The 14449-nt window shown below is 30.6% G+C and overlaps 1 protein-coding gene across 3 annotated transcripts in view; it reads right to left on the reverse strand.

Moving 5' to 3' along the window:
- LOC129917829 (diacylglycerol kinase 1) overlaps positions 1-14449 on the reverse strand; it is a 186931-nt gene that overhangs the window by 127793 nt on the left and 44689 nt on the right. For all 3 annotated transcript variants that reach the window (XM_055998006.1, XM_055998014.1, XM_055998021.1), the window contains exon 2: positions 12891-12962. In XM_055998006.1, coding sequence (XP_055853981.1) covers positions 12891-12957 — 67 coding nt within the window. In that variant the 5' untranslated portion in view covers positions 12958-12962. The remainder of the gene's footprint in view (positions 1-12890; positions 12963-14449) is intronic.

Below are 14449 nucleotides of genomic sequence, written 5' to 3' on the forward strand. Positions count from 1 at the left end.
CACAAAAATTAAATTCAGCCCAGCGTAACTACTCAGTTACGGAAAGAGAATGTTTAGCGGCGGTGAGAGGAATTCAAAAATTTCGACCATATGTAGAAGGATATAGATTCTTAGTTATAACAGACCATTCAAGCCTGAAGTGGCTGATGAGCCTGCGAGATCCAACGGGGAGATTAGCGCGCTGGAGTCTCAAACTTCAAGGGTTCGATTTCGGCATCGAACACCGGAAGGGTACTCTGAACGTAGTGCCAGATGCTCTATCCCGAGTTTTTGAGGTAGAGGCGCTACAATCAGAAGTATGTCCACCGGAGTCGATGTCGTCGAACACCGATGTTCTTCATATTGATTTGGAAGATCCGAGTTTCAAATCGGACGAATATCTTCAAATCATCGAGCATATCGGACAAAATAAAGACCAGCTTCCCGACCTTCGAGTTTCGGACAGTTTCGTATATAAGAAGGTCCGGCATTGTACAGGGAATCCACTCCAAGACGATTTGGTGTGGAAATTATGGATTCCAGCTGCGCTGACAAACTGTTTGATCTCTCTGGCTCATTGCCCACCCAGAGCTTCACACGGTGGTATCGCAAAGACCCTTTATAGATTGCGTCAGCAGTTCTTTTGGCCGAATATGGCAACACAGGTGAAGCAATATATTGAAAATTGTGAAGTATGCAAAACAACTAAGGCTCCTAATACCATTTTAAGGGCAGAAATGGGAAAATCTTTTTCAGTAGACCGGCCATTCCAACACCTTTATATAGATTTCCTGGGTCCATATCCTCGATCAAAAAGTGGCAACACTCAAATTTTTATAGTGTTAGATCAGCTGACAAAATTCGTTTTCATTAAACCACTCCGAAAAGCTAACGCACAATCGGTTATAAAATTTTTGCAAGAAGAAATATTTCTTGTTTATGGAGTTCCTGAAAGTATCCTTTCAGATAATGGTAGTCAATTTATCGGACACGAATTTGCCAAAATGATTAAGACTTTCGGTATAACGCATTATCGAACTGCGGTATACTCCCCGCAAGCTAACGCAAGCGAACGAGTAAATCGCTCAATACTAGCAGCAATCCGTGCTTATGTAGACCAAAGACAGACGAATTGGGATTCGAACCTATCGTCCATTGGAAGTGCGTTACGTTCCACGATCCATTCCGCTATCGGTATGTCCCCCTACGAAGCCCTTTTCGGGCATCGTATTATTGAACACGGGGCGGATTATAAACTCTTGCGTGAACTAGGTGGACTTAACCACTCTGAAATAGATTATATCCCAAAAGTTGCTAGAATGAATGTATTACACTCATATCTTAAGTCAGCCCTAGAGCAAACTCACGAATCTTATGAAAAGAAATATAATTTACGAAGTAGGGTAGTATCATACCAAGTTGGTGATGTTCTTTTCAAGCGAAATTTTACTTTGAGTGATGCAACCAAACACTTCAATGCTAAACTCAGTCCAAAATTTGTTAAAGTTACCGTTTGCAAAATAATTGGAAACAATTTATACCAAGTAATAGACGAAAAAGGTTATAAAACCGTTACACATTCTAAAGATTTAAAAAAATAAAGAAAATAATAAACAAATCATACCCCAAAATTTTCTCTTAGCCCGGCTTTCTCAGCTGAACATGAGACTCTTTGGTTTAAGATATTTTAAAAGACTTCTCAGTTTCTTTTCATATCCTTTTTATTACAGGAAGCCTGTTATTAAAAGGATATGCTTTGTAGGAAACCTCGTATCAAAATATTATACCTACCCAGCCTACAAATGATCCACCAAAATATATAAGAAACGAACAAAACCAAAATGTTTTCTTTATCCAGCTTCATTAAAATAAAAGATTCATTTCATAAAAAGGAATGCAATTTATTTCATTAAAAATAAAATCAAACATTACATTAATACAAAAAAAAAACATTAAACTAATAATTTCACTCGCCAAAAAAATCACCGACACACCCTGTCCTAATAAATTAACAAAAAACTTGCGCATCGAGCTTAAACCCATTGTGTAGTGGGATGAAAGTTTCGCTGAGTATACCATACCATATCGATCAGCCATTAGTATCCGCTTTCGTCCCATTTTCATCTGTTTCAATGTTAAAAGAATTTTCTCTGCAAGTCCTCGTGTGGCAAAACGCGATCGAGAAAATTCTTTTCAACCGAGACGTCATCCACTCAACTACTTTCTCTCGTCAGTGAGCTAAACTAAAAATAAGAAAAAGAAAAGTTTAATTAAATAAAAGTAAAAGTAAAATAAATACATATAGAACAAAACAAAATCGACTCAAAGTTTTTAATCCACCCCTAAACAAAGAAAAAAGAACAAAAAGGTATGATACTTATATAAAAAAAAAAAAAAGAAAAGTTAAAATAAATTTCTTTTGGTCCGTGTAGGAAACAAAGTCGAGTTGTCGACCCTAATCGAAAGGTATCTCTGTCCTGTCGGCCAGGCCATACGAGATCCTTTCTCAAAATACCAAAAATTGATAATCCCTAAACCAGACGACAAAAATTTGATTACCCCTTCAGGATTCTGGAGCAGGGTAAGCGTTCGTCTGGGAAGACGGGAGGGCGTCGTTATTAGCAAGGAGTAATCCGGGTTTCAAACCAAAAAGAACTTCCCAAATAGGTAAGGTTCATTATTGCTTTAATCGACATCACACAACAATAGAAAAAAAAAATTGTATTCCAATTAGGAATTAGTGATACAACAAAATACCCAGAGTCATCTTCCAATAAGCAAATCGCTTAAATTAACCCAAAACCGAATCTCGGTCTCAAAGGAACATCATTCGTTTGTTTCGATCATTCAGGATTATCAACGATCCCTCCAAAATAGGTAAGAGTCAATATTCCTCTTCCAAATGAATGAAAAGAAGCAAATTCCCATCCAAAAATGTTATTCTCAGGGATATTTCTTTTTTGTAATAAGAATCCGCCCTGAAAAGCATCCTGATTTGCAATCGTTATTCCGGATTCCTTTCGGTGTTCTGGAATTGCTATCTCCATAGCGTTCGAACGAGAACATTGTCGTCTTGAAAAGATATTGTCATCAGAAAATCTGATTTCGACTCGAATTCAGTTCTTCAAGAAGACATCTGAAATTGACCAAGTATACGCAAGAGAGTCTCCAAGAAAGTCTCCAATCATCGATCCCCTTCGGAACTTATATTGCATACGAAATCATCGAATAAATTTGAAAAGCGACAAAAATTATCTTTCGATCCGTCAAGTGGCTCCAACGTCAAGGTGAAGGTCACCTCTTCGGGGGATAATAATAATCCAATTCAGTGACAAATAAAAAAAATCAAAATTAAAGCTAAAAAAAAAAAAAAAAGAGAAAACAGGTTTGAATTAAATAAAAAACAAAAATAAGGGTATAGTGCATAAAGTATCTGAAAAAAAAAAAGATTAAATTAAAGAAAATTAAAGTAAACCTGAAAAGAAAAAAAATTAAAGATAGATAAAGTAAACCTGAAAAGAAAAAAAATTAAAGATAGATAAAGAAGTCTGAAAAGAAAAAAAAAGTTAAATTAAAGAAAATTTAAGGACCTGAAAAAAAAGAAAATTTAAGTATCTGAAAAAAAAGTTAAATTAAACAAAAAAAATTAAAGAATTTGAAAAAAAGAAAGTTAGTACCTAGTAGAAAAAAGTTTAAGGGAAATTAAGTTTGATTAAGAATTTAGAATTAATATTGATTAACGAAAACAAATACACCTGAAAAGAAAGTGAAAATAAGATAGAATTAATAAAACAAAGCAAAAAGCAAATGAAAAAAGAATATAATTTGAATTAAATAAATATGAAATAGTAAAAGATAACAACATAACATAGGAGTGAAAGTTAAAGATACTTACCAGAAATAATTTTGATTAATAACAATCGTTTAGCTTCGATAAAACAAAAAAAAAAAATAATTTGAAAAAATAATTAAATCAAACTAAATCAACTTTTGATTTTTAAAGCAAATTCGATAAACGATAAATTTTGGAAGCTCAATAAAAATTAATGAAATTTAAAGTAAATTTACAACAAGTGAATTTAAAATAAATCAGATGAAGAGTTTTAGATTTGAAGTAGAGTTAAAAGATAGATCTTCTTAGAGAAGATATTTTCAATTTTTTTTTGGTAAAGTCTTATCCGAAAGTGAATCATAATAAAAAAAAAAAAAAAAATTAATGATAATCATTAAGTAGTAATGCCAGGTGTAACATCCCATCCATCGCGATAAAATAATTTATTTTGAAAAGTGAAGTAGAGATTCTTTCTTTTTTTTAATCCTTGATACCCTTTAATATAATAAAAAAAAAATAAATCATTTAATAACGACGTTTAGCAGAAACCAGATCAAATGCTGTGCACAACATTCAGGATCTTGGGTAAGTGAATTTTTTTGCTTCTTTTATTGATTTTTATATGAATTTGTTTTTTTTTTTTTATGAAATTTATAAGAAATCAAAATTGATATGCGAATGTTTGTATAAAATTTATATGAACATGAAAATTAAATGAAAAGATACATATAACATAAAAAAAAAAGGATGATAAGTTAGTAAATTAAAAGAAAAGAAATCGAATATTGGGGTTATCAGGAGTGATAAAATTCTGAAAAAAAAAAGGAAAGATAAAATTAATTATTGATTTTTTTTAATGTACGGTATTGATACTTACCTGAATATTTCGACCGATGTATGGTGATGATATTAAGATATATTTTTTTTATTTTTGTTAATAGTTTTTAAGAACCAGTCACTTACATACATGTTTTTTTTTTTTTAAGTGAATAAAACGAAATATTTTCGATGAAATGATCGAGATAAATTAAATTTTTGATTTTTAATTATTTGAACGGGTTCTCAGTTTCCGATGAAGAAGAATTCTGGAAGTCGAGTTCAAAAAGAATAATGTTTACTTGGATTTGTAAACTTTTTATGTTATTTGATTTAGAAAAAGATTAAATATGGAGGTTTAAAGAAATTAATTCGGGAAGTGGATGTGAGGTTAGTGAGAGTGAGGTGAGGTTCCTAAAAATGTTTTGAGGGGAAGTCAAAGATTTCCCCCTTTTTGATTGAGGGCCGTTACAAAGGGAATGGAGCGCGTAATGGCATTGGAATATTCCATTATTTTTTTTTTGGAATATTATATAAGGGTGGGTAATGAAAAGCTCCGAGGGCACAAACATCTATGTCCTCCTCTAAAAATGAAGTCAAGATAAAAAAGAAAAAGATATCGGTAGCTAGATTCGGGTCCCTCTTCAGTAGATGGAAATATTTTCAATCGATTAACAGCGTAGATTAAGGCTTGAAAAAAAAGTAACCTAGTCCCTTGGCGAATAACAAGATCCCCCCCATCGACGAGCTAAGCATGGCAACCAGCAAGCCTTCGGTTATTAACGCAATGGGACACCACTATCGACACCTGCCTGGACGGGCCGGTGGGTCTGTAGACATCGGTCCTAGAGGTAGGGAAAGTTGATAGTGGAATTCTTAAAAAAAAAGAGCGCGTGAATATTTGGATTCTTGGGTTTTGGAATCTTTTGTGATTTCGGGTCGATTTAAAAGTCGGTCTCACATGTTTTTATATTGAAATTTAGAAACGAATATTTCACAACTTTTTTTTTGTAAGTGTAAAGGTTTAGATGCACAAACAAAAATATCACGTGCTAGTTGCAAATAAGAAGAATTATATATATAAATTCAAACGTTACAGGTTTCCAAAGTCAATAGCGAAAGTCAAAAATAAAATAAATTAAAACTAGAAAATAATTTTGAAGACAAAAAACTGGTAGCTCAAAATTTTTTTTCCTTAAGGTGACATCATATTTTTATAATTTTTAAATAATTGCTGAACAGTTAACTGCATTATTTTTATAAAAGAACTTGATAAAAAAATTATTTTATTATAATTTTGAACTTTTTTAGTTACTACAGTCTTGTAATGCTAGTGCGAAATATTAGTGAAAAATTATTGAAAACTCTCCAAGTATTCAAGTACAGGTAAAGTAAGAATGTCATTTGCCAAACTGTTGTGCTGTGAAACGCAAAGCATAACAAATTTTTTGTTTCTGCTGTTGTTGTATGAAAATTTCCGTTTTGCTTCAGCAGGATACTGGGCTTTATAAATTGAAATTTAATATTTTTTTTTTTATTAAAAAATACATAAGTAGGTACGTATGTAGGTATATAAATTTTCTTATGTTCGTTCATTTGTTGATCGATGTGACAGTACTTTACTCTTAAAAAAAAAAAACTCAAAACGCGTCCGTCTGTGCGTCTGTACGTCCATCTGTACATCGAGCTAGGGCCTAAACGGATGGATGGATTTGCTTGAAACTTGATACTGATACTTTTTACGTAATTCCCTAGACCTGTTTTTTTTTTTATTTTTTCAATATCTCTTTTTCAACGCATATCTCCCATATAACGTTTTCGAGGTATTGCAGTTTTTAAATTTGGTGCACGTAATAGTCTTATTGATTCTAACAAAACTGCGTGTTTAGTTTTTCTCAAAAAGTTTCGAGAACGGAAATATGTGGTTGTCGTTTTTTACAAAAATTTACATATTTTTTAAGGTTCGTATGCTTCATCAAAGCATAGGCCAACTTTATTCAAAATTTACAGACAGGTATTTCTTATCATTTTAAAGTGTAAAATGTAAAAAAAAATCTTTAAAAGTTTTGGCTGATACCCTTATAGAATTCTGCAAATATAAACTTATTTTCGACCTCGGCCAAATTTTAGCTCTGCATTTTTTTAAAAATAAATAAGATAAATTCTTGTTATAATAACGATTTCACATTTTTTTCACAGCTAAATATTTCTGTAAAAACATGTGCTTTTAAATTCTAAAAATCCTTACAATGTTTTTGGAAATCATTAGATTTTATATTTCGATTTACTACACTTTGTGACAGGATTTTCTATTATCATACACAAACAACAAACGCTGGTGTTCCCCAGGACATTATTATTTTAAATAATAATATCCTTTATTTTCAGCCCTAATTAATTGTTTAAATTAGAATTAAATAAAGAAATGGAGTGAAGGATATATATCTATCAACTCATTTTACTTTTCAATATAATTCAAATAATTTTAATGCAATTTGGTATCGTATTTTATATGGCTCGATTTCGTATAGGTATAACTGGCTTAAAGCGATTTAAGACCTTCTACGTGGTTTAATACACCTATGTTTTCTTTGATTACTAAAACAATTTTTTTTCTTAAACCAAACTAATCAAGAAAGTTCAAAAGCATTTCAACCACTTTCTTGATAATCTTTTTTTAATAAAAATTTCTATCATAATACTTGTTGTCTTTATTTTGATCGATTTCACTTAATTGTATTGCCATTACAAAAACACATACCAGTACCATCCTAATTATATCCCTAGACACTTTTCCGCACAAAAATATAAAATATTGTGCATGGTTTATTTTTAATCCTTTATCCTTGTAGTTCCACTCAATGAAGCTTTCTTATTCTTCTTCTTTATTTTTCTTTTATATTAATGGTGAGCATACACTTTCTCAATGCCAATGCCGTAATTTTTCTTCGATCCCTCTCGTTCGTATATATACTTACTGGCATGACAATGCCCTAGCCAGAATTCGCCTCCATTCATGACTAGTATAGTATACTCTCGTAATTAATACTACAAAGGAGAGTGTACATTATAGCCAACCGATACATACATATAAAAAGCGATACCACACAACAAAAGCGAGGTTAAACACGTTTGCGCAATAATTATGCAATAAATTATAGCGTCCAGTCTTGGGATTGTAGAGCAAAGTGTATTTGTACAGTAAACTATGAGGAGAACCCTTGTTAAATTGACCGTCTTAAGGGAGTTTATAGAGTTCCTTGCGCTGCTGGTTATACGAATGTGAAACTTATTTTTACTCGATTGTGTCCTTCTTACTTTTTTGTTTGTTGTTTACGGTGGCCGCATTTTATAGCTCTTGAAAGGAATTATGATTTATGAATTATGACTGCAACAAAAATAAAATGCACTATTTGAACAAGCTTATACTTTTTAAGATTGAATAAAGAAGAAAAGCTATCTATTTAAATATTCATTCATACCTCATAGAATAATATAATGAGATTAATAAATGATCATGGTCAGAAATTGAAAATTATTTTGCATAGCGTTTTTGTTTCTAATTTATAATAATTACGAGTATATTTGTTAATTGAGACTTGCGGACGCTTGATCACAAAGAAAGGACGATTTAGAAAGCGAACAGAACTCACTAGGAGCTAGAATTCAAAGAAACTTACAAAATCTGGAAAATTGTTTTTGAAATGTTTGAGAAATTTTATAGGTATGTAACTGAAAATTAAGACCCAAGAGAAAAATTGTAAATTCCCATCAAGAGTGCTTCTAATAATAGAAATTGTAGAGCCACCATCATCGAGAAAACCTTGTTTCGTTTCCAAATAAGCAACAGCCGGCTATGTGAAGTTGGCACTTGCAAATGCTAATTAATTTTTTTTTTTTTTCAAACCTGTCTGGTTTGATTGCCCAAGGTTAGCCTAGAATAGCCCAAGATTTGTTTTCGCTAACCCAACCTTAGTTCTAAAACGAAATTATTTTTTTTATTCTGTTGCCCAACGTTAGCCCAGCATAGATCAACTTTTGTTTCGATTTATTCCACTATTTTTTCAAAAGATACAATAAAAAACTTCACGTCAGAAACCGAAAAAATTGTGATTTTTGTTTTCTTGTGAAAAATCGTTCGTTTAAAACCGTGGTTTGTTTGCCCAGGATAGCCCAACTTTTATTTTCGCTATCCTATGCTTAGTTTAAAAATTATAGAAGAATTAGTTTTTATTCACCACACCAAAAAAAAAAGTACGCATACACCACAGTGACCTTTTAATTAATTAATGTTATTTATTTGACTTATAATTTTTACTCGATTCAATGCAGTCCATATAACATTCCTCTTAAGAAGCTTAAGTTGATATGTTTCATTTCACCTTAAAAACCACAACATATCGATATTTTTTCAAGTGTAAAAATCATGGATTTTTTTGGTTTGCCATATAAGCACCTAGAAAAGCTACATGCTTAGTAAAATCTATCCAAATATTTTTCAAAAGCAACAATAAATATAAAGTGGTGTGAAGTGATTTTTTTTTTCAGTACAAAAAAACTTTTTTCGTACTACCAACCTTAGGGTGCTTCTTATATGGTCGAAAAAATGTTTTTTTTTCGATTTTTTAATGGGACACCCCTGCATTATGTTCTACCATATAAGCATAGTATGTATAATGGTATTTTTTTCCGATTTTAATATTAAAATTTAGGGGCTACCATTCACTAAAGATTTAAGTAAAAAAAAAAGATCAATTTCAACAAAAATTTTTTTGTTACAATACAAAGTACGCTTAAGACCCGATTGTGGTATCGACCCCTAGAACGTGTTTAAACTGGACCAAATTTTACCCAATTTATATTTAAGACACGAAGAATAAAATAAAAAGGTGTCCCATTAAAATTTCGAAAATTGATTTTTAAAAAGCACCCTAACCATTAACCAACCTCTTAAAAATCAAAATTTGTTTTTTTTTTTTCAGTGTAAAAATTGAGTTTTTTACACTTTTTCTCAATTAACCATGCTTGTTCAAACAAATTACATCACTTTTTTACTTGCTCTATAGGGCAAGTATTGGTTTCGTGTAGAAAAAAAAAATCGAGGTTTTAATCAAAACCAACATTACGATGATGGAGAAGATCAAAAAAGTGGTTTTCGTCATGCCGTCCGTCGGTCTGTGCGTCTGTGCGTCCATCTGTACATCGAGCTAGGGCCTAAACGGATGGATGGATTCGCTTGAAACTTGGTACAGATGATTTTTACGTAATTCCCTAGACCCATTTTTTTTATTTTTTTAATATCTCCATTTTAACGCATACCTCCCATATAACGTTTTCGAGGTATTGCAAATTTCTCGAAAACGGCTCTAACGATTTCGATCAAATTTGGTGTGCGGAATACTCTTATTGATTCCAACAAAACTGCGTTTTTAGTTTTTCTCAAAAAATGCGGAGAACGGAAATATGTCGTTGCCGTTTTTCAAAAATTGACATATTTTTTAAGTTTATATATTTCATCAAAGCATTAGTTAATTTTATTCAAAATTTAGAGACATAATTTTGAAGTGTCAAAAATAAAAAAAAAAATTTAAAAAGTTTTTGAAAATAATTTTTTTTTAAGTTTTTGAAAAAAAAATTTTAATTTTAATTTTTTTAACTTGCAATTTTTTTTGATTTTTTTTTCTCGACACTAAAGAAAATCTTAAATTTCCAATAGCTATTTAAGATAACGATACTTTGAACTACAAGAGCAAGTACGTGCGACCCCAGTCGTGCATTTTATTTCGTTAGCCCACCCAAAAAAGTGAAGAAATTTGTTGGAACAAACAAGATTTTACTAAGCATGTAGCTTATCTAGGTGCTTAGATGGCAAACCAAGAAAATTAATGATTTTTACACTTGAAAAAATATTTGTATGTTGTGGTTCTAAAGTGAAAAAAAAAAAAAAAATACAAAAAATCATGTGTGCAATTCACACGTTGTAGAAGTGAAACCTTAAAAATTCATTTTTCTTAAAAAAAAATTACACCATTAAAAACCTTACAAATTTTCTTAAAAAAATAAAGCCATTCCTAAATTTTTACAATGCGCAAAAAGTATAAAAATAACTTATTCAAAATAATCATTTTTGATGAAAAAACCAAAAAAAAAAATATTTCTTGTAACACCATTAAATCCATTTTTTTATGACAACTTAAATTTTATATCATCTTAAAGCTTATTAATTCACCTTTTATATGACACTTCAATCATATTTCTAGGATGCCTACAAAAAATGTAAGAATTGTTTAAAGCAATTTCAAACTGATATTACGGTACTTCCTACACTGGTGCCTGGTCGTAGGCAACAGATCTCCACAGATGTTTTGAGGTATTTTTCAATTTTTTCAATTTAAGATTGTGTAACTTGTAGAGCACGTACCTTTATTTGTGATATATCAAATAAAAGGTTATATTATCAGCATGCGTATTAAAGAAAAATAAAATTTTTATGTGCTCTAGATCAAAAGATATAATGTGTCTAGAAAAAAAAACCATCTCTTCACCGTTATCTAAGAATTTTGAATATGAAATTAGTTGAAATTTTGTACAATTGTAGTTTATTTAATTGCCTATCTACAGTACAAATTTCATTTATCTATCAAATAAAACAAAAAAGTTATAATAAGTTGAATTTTCGTGTCGCGTTTTCGTTTCATCTTGTTCCAAATCACTACGATAATAAAGAAGTTTTCACTTCAAAAAAAAAAAAAACAAATGAACTTGAGCTTCTTAACAGGAATGTTATAAGGACTTCATTTAATCAAGTAAAAATTCTAAGTCAAATAAAAAACATTTGAGGCAGAATGCCCACACCAGTGGATTTAATTTTTCTAAATAATAAATTTAAAAGGTCACTGTGGTGTATGCGTACTTTTTTTTTGGTGTGGTGAATAAAAATGAATTCTTCTATAATTTTTAAACTAAGCGTAGGGTAATCAAACCACGGTTTTAAACTAACGATTTTTTTTTTCATATGAAAAAAATCACAATTTTCTGATATGAAAAAAAGTTTTTTGTTGTATCTTTTGAAAAAATAGTGGAATAAAGATAAACAAAAGTTGGGCTATCTTGGGCTTATGTTGGGCAATCGAACCAGGCAGGGTTGAAAAAAATTAGCATTTGGGGGTCTCAACTTTACATAGCCGCAATAGCTGCAACAGATAAATTTAAGACAGAGCTTTTCAAACTTTAAAATATGGTCAAAGAAAAGTATACCTGATGAGTGAAATTGTGAAACAATCTATCATATTCATAAAATAGGCAAACCTTTTGAACTTCTCTTATAAGATCCTACAGTATTTTTTATGAACCAAAATTTATGTAGGAATGTATTCTTAGGCAATATTGATGAATTTTCAAAGTTTCAATATACATATAAGCGAAAAGATTCGATTAGCAATGGTTTTGTTGCTTACTTTGAAGAGTTGTTTATTCAATTAACAAGTAATAACATAATAATATTTTTTTTAGAGTGTATTTACAATACTACTTTCTTACTTTCACTAATTGAGGAAAATTTTATAAACAAACACTGTTTCCTTGTTGAGTCGCAACAAGGAAAAAATCAATATTACTAAGATATACAACATCCACACTTGAAATTGAATTCAATATTGACTTAAATTGTTTGCCAAAATTTAACTGTAAACTCAAGACTATAACTCAAATCACTCAAACAAAAATTAAAAAAAAAAAATCTACAAAAACTATATACACAAGGCAAATGGGCCAAAAGTTACCTAAGTGCTTTCAATTTCAATCCGCCCGCCAGATGCTGTTCTGTTCGTAGTTGATATTTTGTCAGAAAAAAAAAAAAAAAAACAACGAACGAATAAAAACTGTGCAAATCAATAAAATTAAAAAAAACACCCATTTTCCAAGCAAAGGCAATCACTTGAAAGAGGAAGAATGATTCATACTGAAGTTGATACTTAACGTCTACGATGACGACGTCAAGATTTAAAAATTATAATAACTAAACTATACATGTGTGTCAGTCAGTGTGTGTGTAAATTCATGTATGTATTGAAAATAAACACAAAATTGGTTCAGTTTAAAAGAGGGAAGCAATTTAAAAATTGAATATTCTATCAGATGCCAATAGATGCCAAAAGCATCCGTTACTAACTCATAGTATATCTATGTGTACATAGGTTCACGTAGGTAGGATTCTATAAATTATTTTAAGATAAAAAAAAAAAGAAAAATATATATAACTCACATGACGCAAGCTCCTGAAGGTGCTGGAATTCACTTGGTGACAGTTTTTCCCATTTCTGTGAGGTCATCGTACCTGCAAGATAAAAAAAAAACATGCAAAAAAAAAAACGTATGAATAAAATTTGCATTGGCAATTGCAGCTCATAAATAAATAATACGAAGTCAGAGATAGAGTGTATTTTCACTGCAAGATGTTGCGATATAAATGCATGAGAAAAAATTCTTTTAAAAATATTTAAATGACTATCTACGAGTACATTCCTTCATTTTTATGATATAAAGTTTTTGAGGATACAAATTTGATAAATTCATTTTTGATTTGGTTATTTATAAGCTTTCTTTACATATTTATTAGAAATTATTAAATAATTCTAGCAGTTCATAAATCGAATCATCATTAATGTAAGAACAGAATAAGTCCTTTTTGGAAAACTGTTGGGAAACACAAAAAACTGAATCGGGTCCTTTTTTGCTTTTTTCTAATGTTTGGCCTGTATAATGTAAGTACTGTCATTACTTCATCAATCTTGCTCCAATTGACTTAAAATTTTGACACAATACACTTGAAACACTATGCTTTCAGATGAAAAAATAAAATTCAAACAAAATTTTAATACCTCTCCTACTATTATAGGTCGTTTCAAATCAAAAGTCCCATGGAAAATTGAGCAAAAATAAAAAAAACTCATTTGCTCACTGGAAGGAAGCATTTATGAGGCAGCTGAACTTTTTCTAAAATTACGAAAAAATAACGAAGAACAGTTCTTGATATCCCTATTTTAATTAATTGATCCGTCTGTGAGATTCACTGGGTAAGCCTCAGAAAGCTGATGCAAGTCTCCCGGGCTTGCATCACTCCATATCCGCGGGCAATACAAAAAAACATACAATTATTTAATTATTTATCATTTGAAGGCAGTTGGGATAACTTTGCCAAAGATATTATTATAGGACTAGGTGAAGATGGACCAGAAATGTCCAGTTTATATGATAGCAATTCATAACTTAAAATTCTATTCACATCTTTTCATTTGTATAATTGGGCAGTAAATTTCTTATTTTTATTTTTCAATTATTTTGGAGTCGTCACCATAGAAATCATTAATAAACAAATTCAGATTTTTCGTTTGTTTATTTTTTTCTCTAGCATTTCTTTCATTCAAACAAGCATGATTTGTTGTTATTTTTGAGTTGATTTGTCGCAATGAGCCAATAAAATTGAGTTTTTTGTTTATTTGTACTCAATTTTATTGGAAGGGAGAAAATAAACTCAGAGTCAGGACTTTTGATTTGAAACAAGCTATATCTCCGACTCTTAAAATAAATCTTAGATTTTTTTCGACTTCGAAGATGTGTTTTCGTCTTAAGATGACATTTTCATCAAAAGGTCATTTTCGGAAAAAAGTGGACTTATTCTATTCTTATAACTGATGATTCAATTGGATTTTTAGTATAGGTCGTTTCAAATCAAAAGTCCTGACTCAGAGTTTTTTTTCTCCCTTCCAATAAAATTGAGAACAAATAAACAAAAAACTCAATTTTATTGGCTCATTGCGACAA

This window comes from Episyrphus balteatus, chromosome 1 (genome assembly GCF_945859705.1).
Source record: "Episyrphus balteatus chromosome 1, idEpiBalt1.1, whole genome shotgun sequence".
NCBI classification, from domain to species: domain Eukaryota; kingdom Metazoa; phylum Arthropoda; class Insecta; order Diptera; family Syrphidae; genus Episyrphus; species Episyrphus balteatus.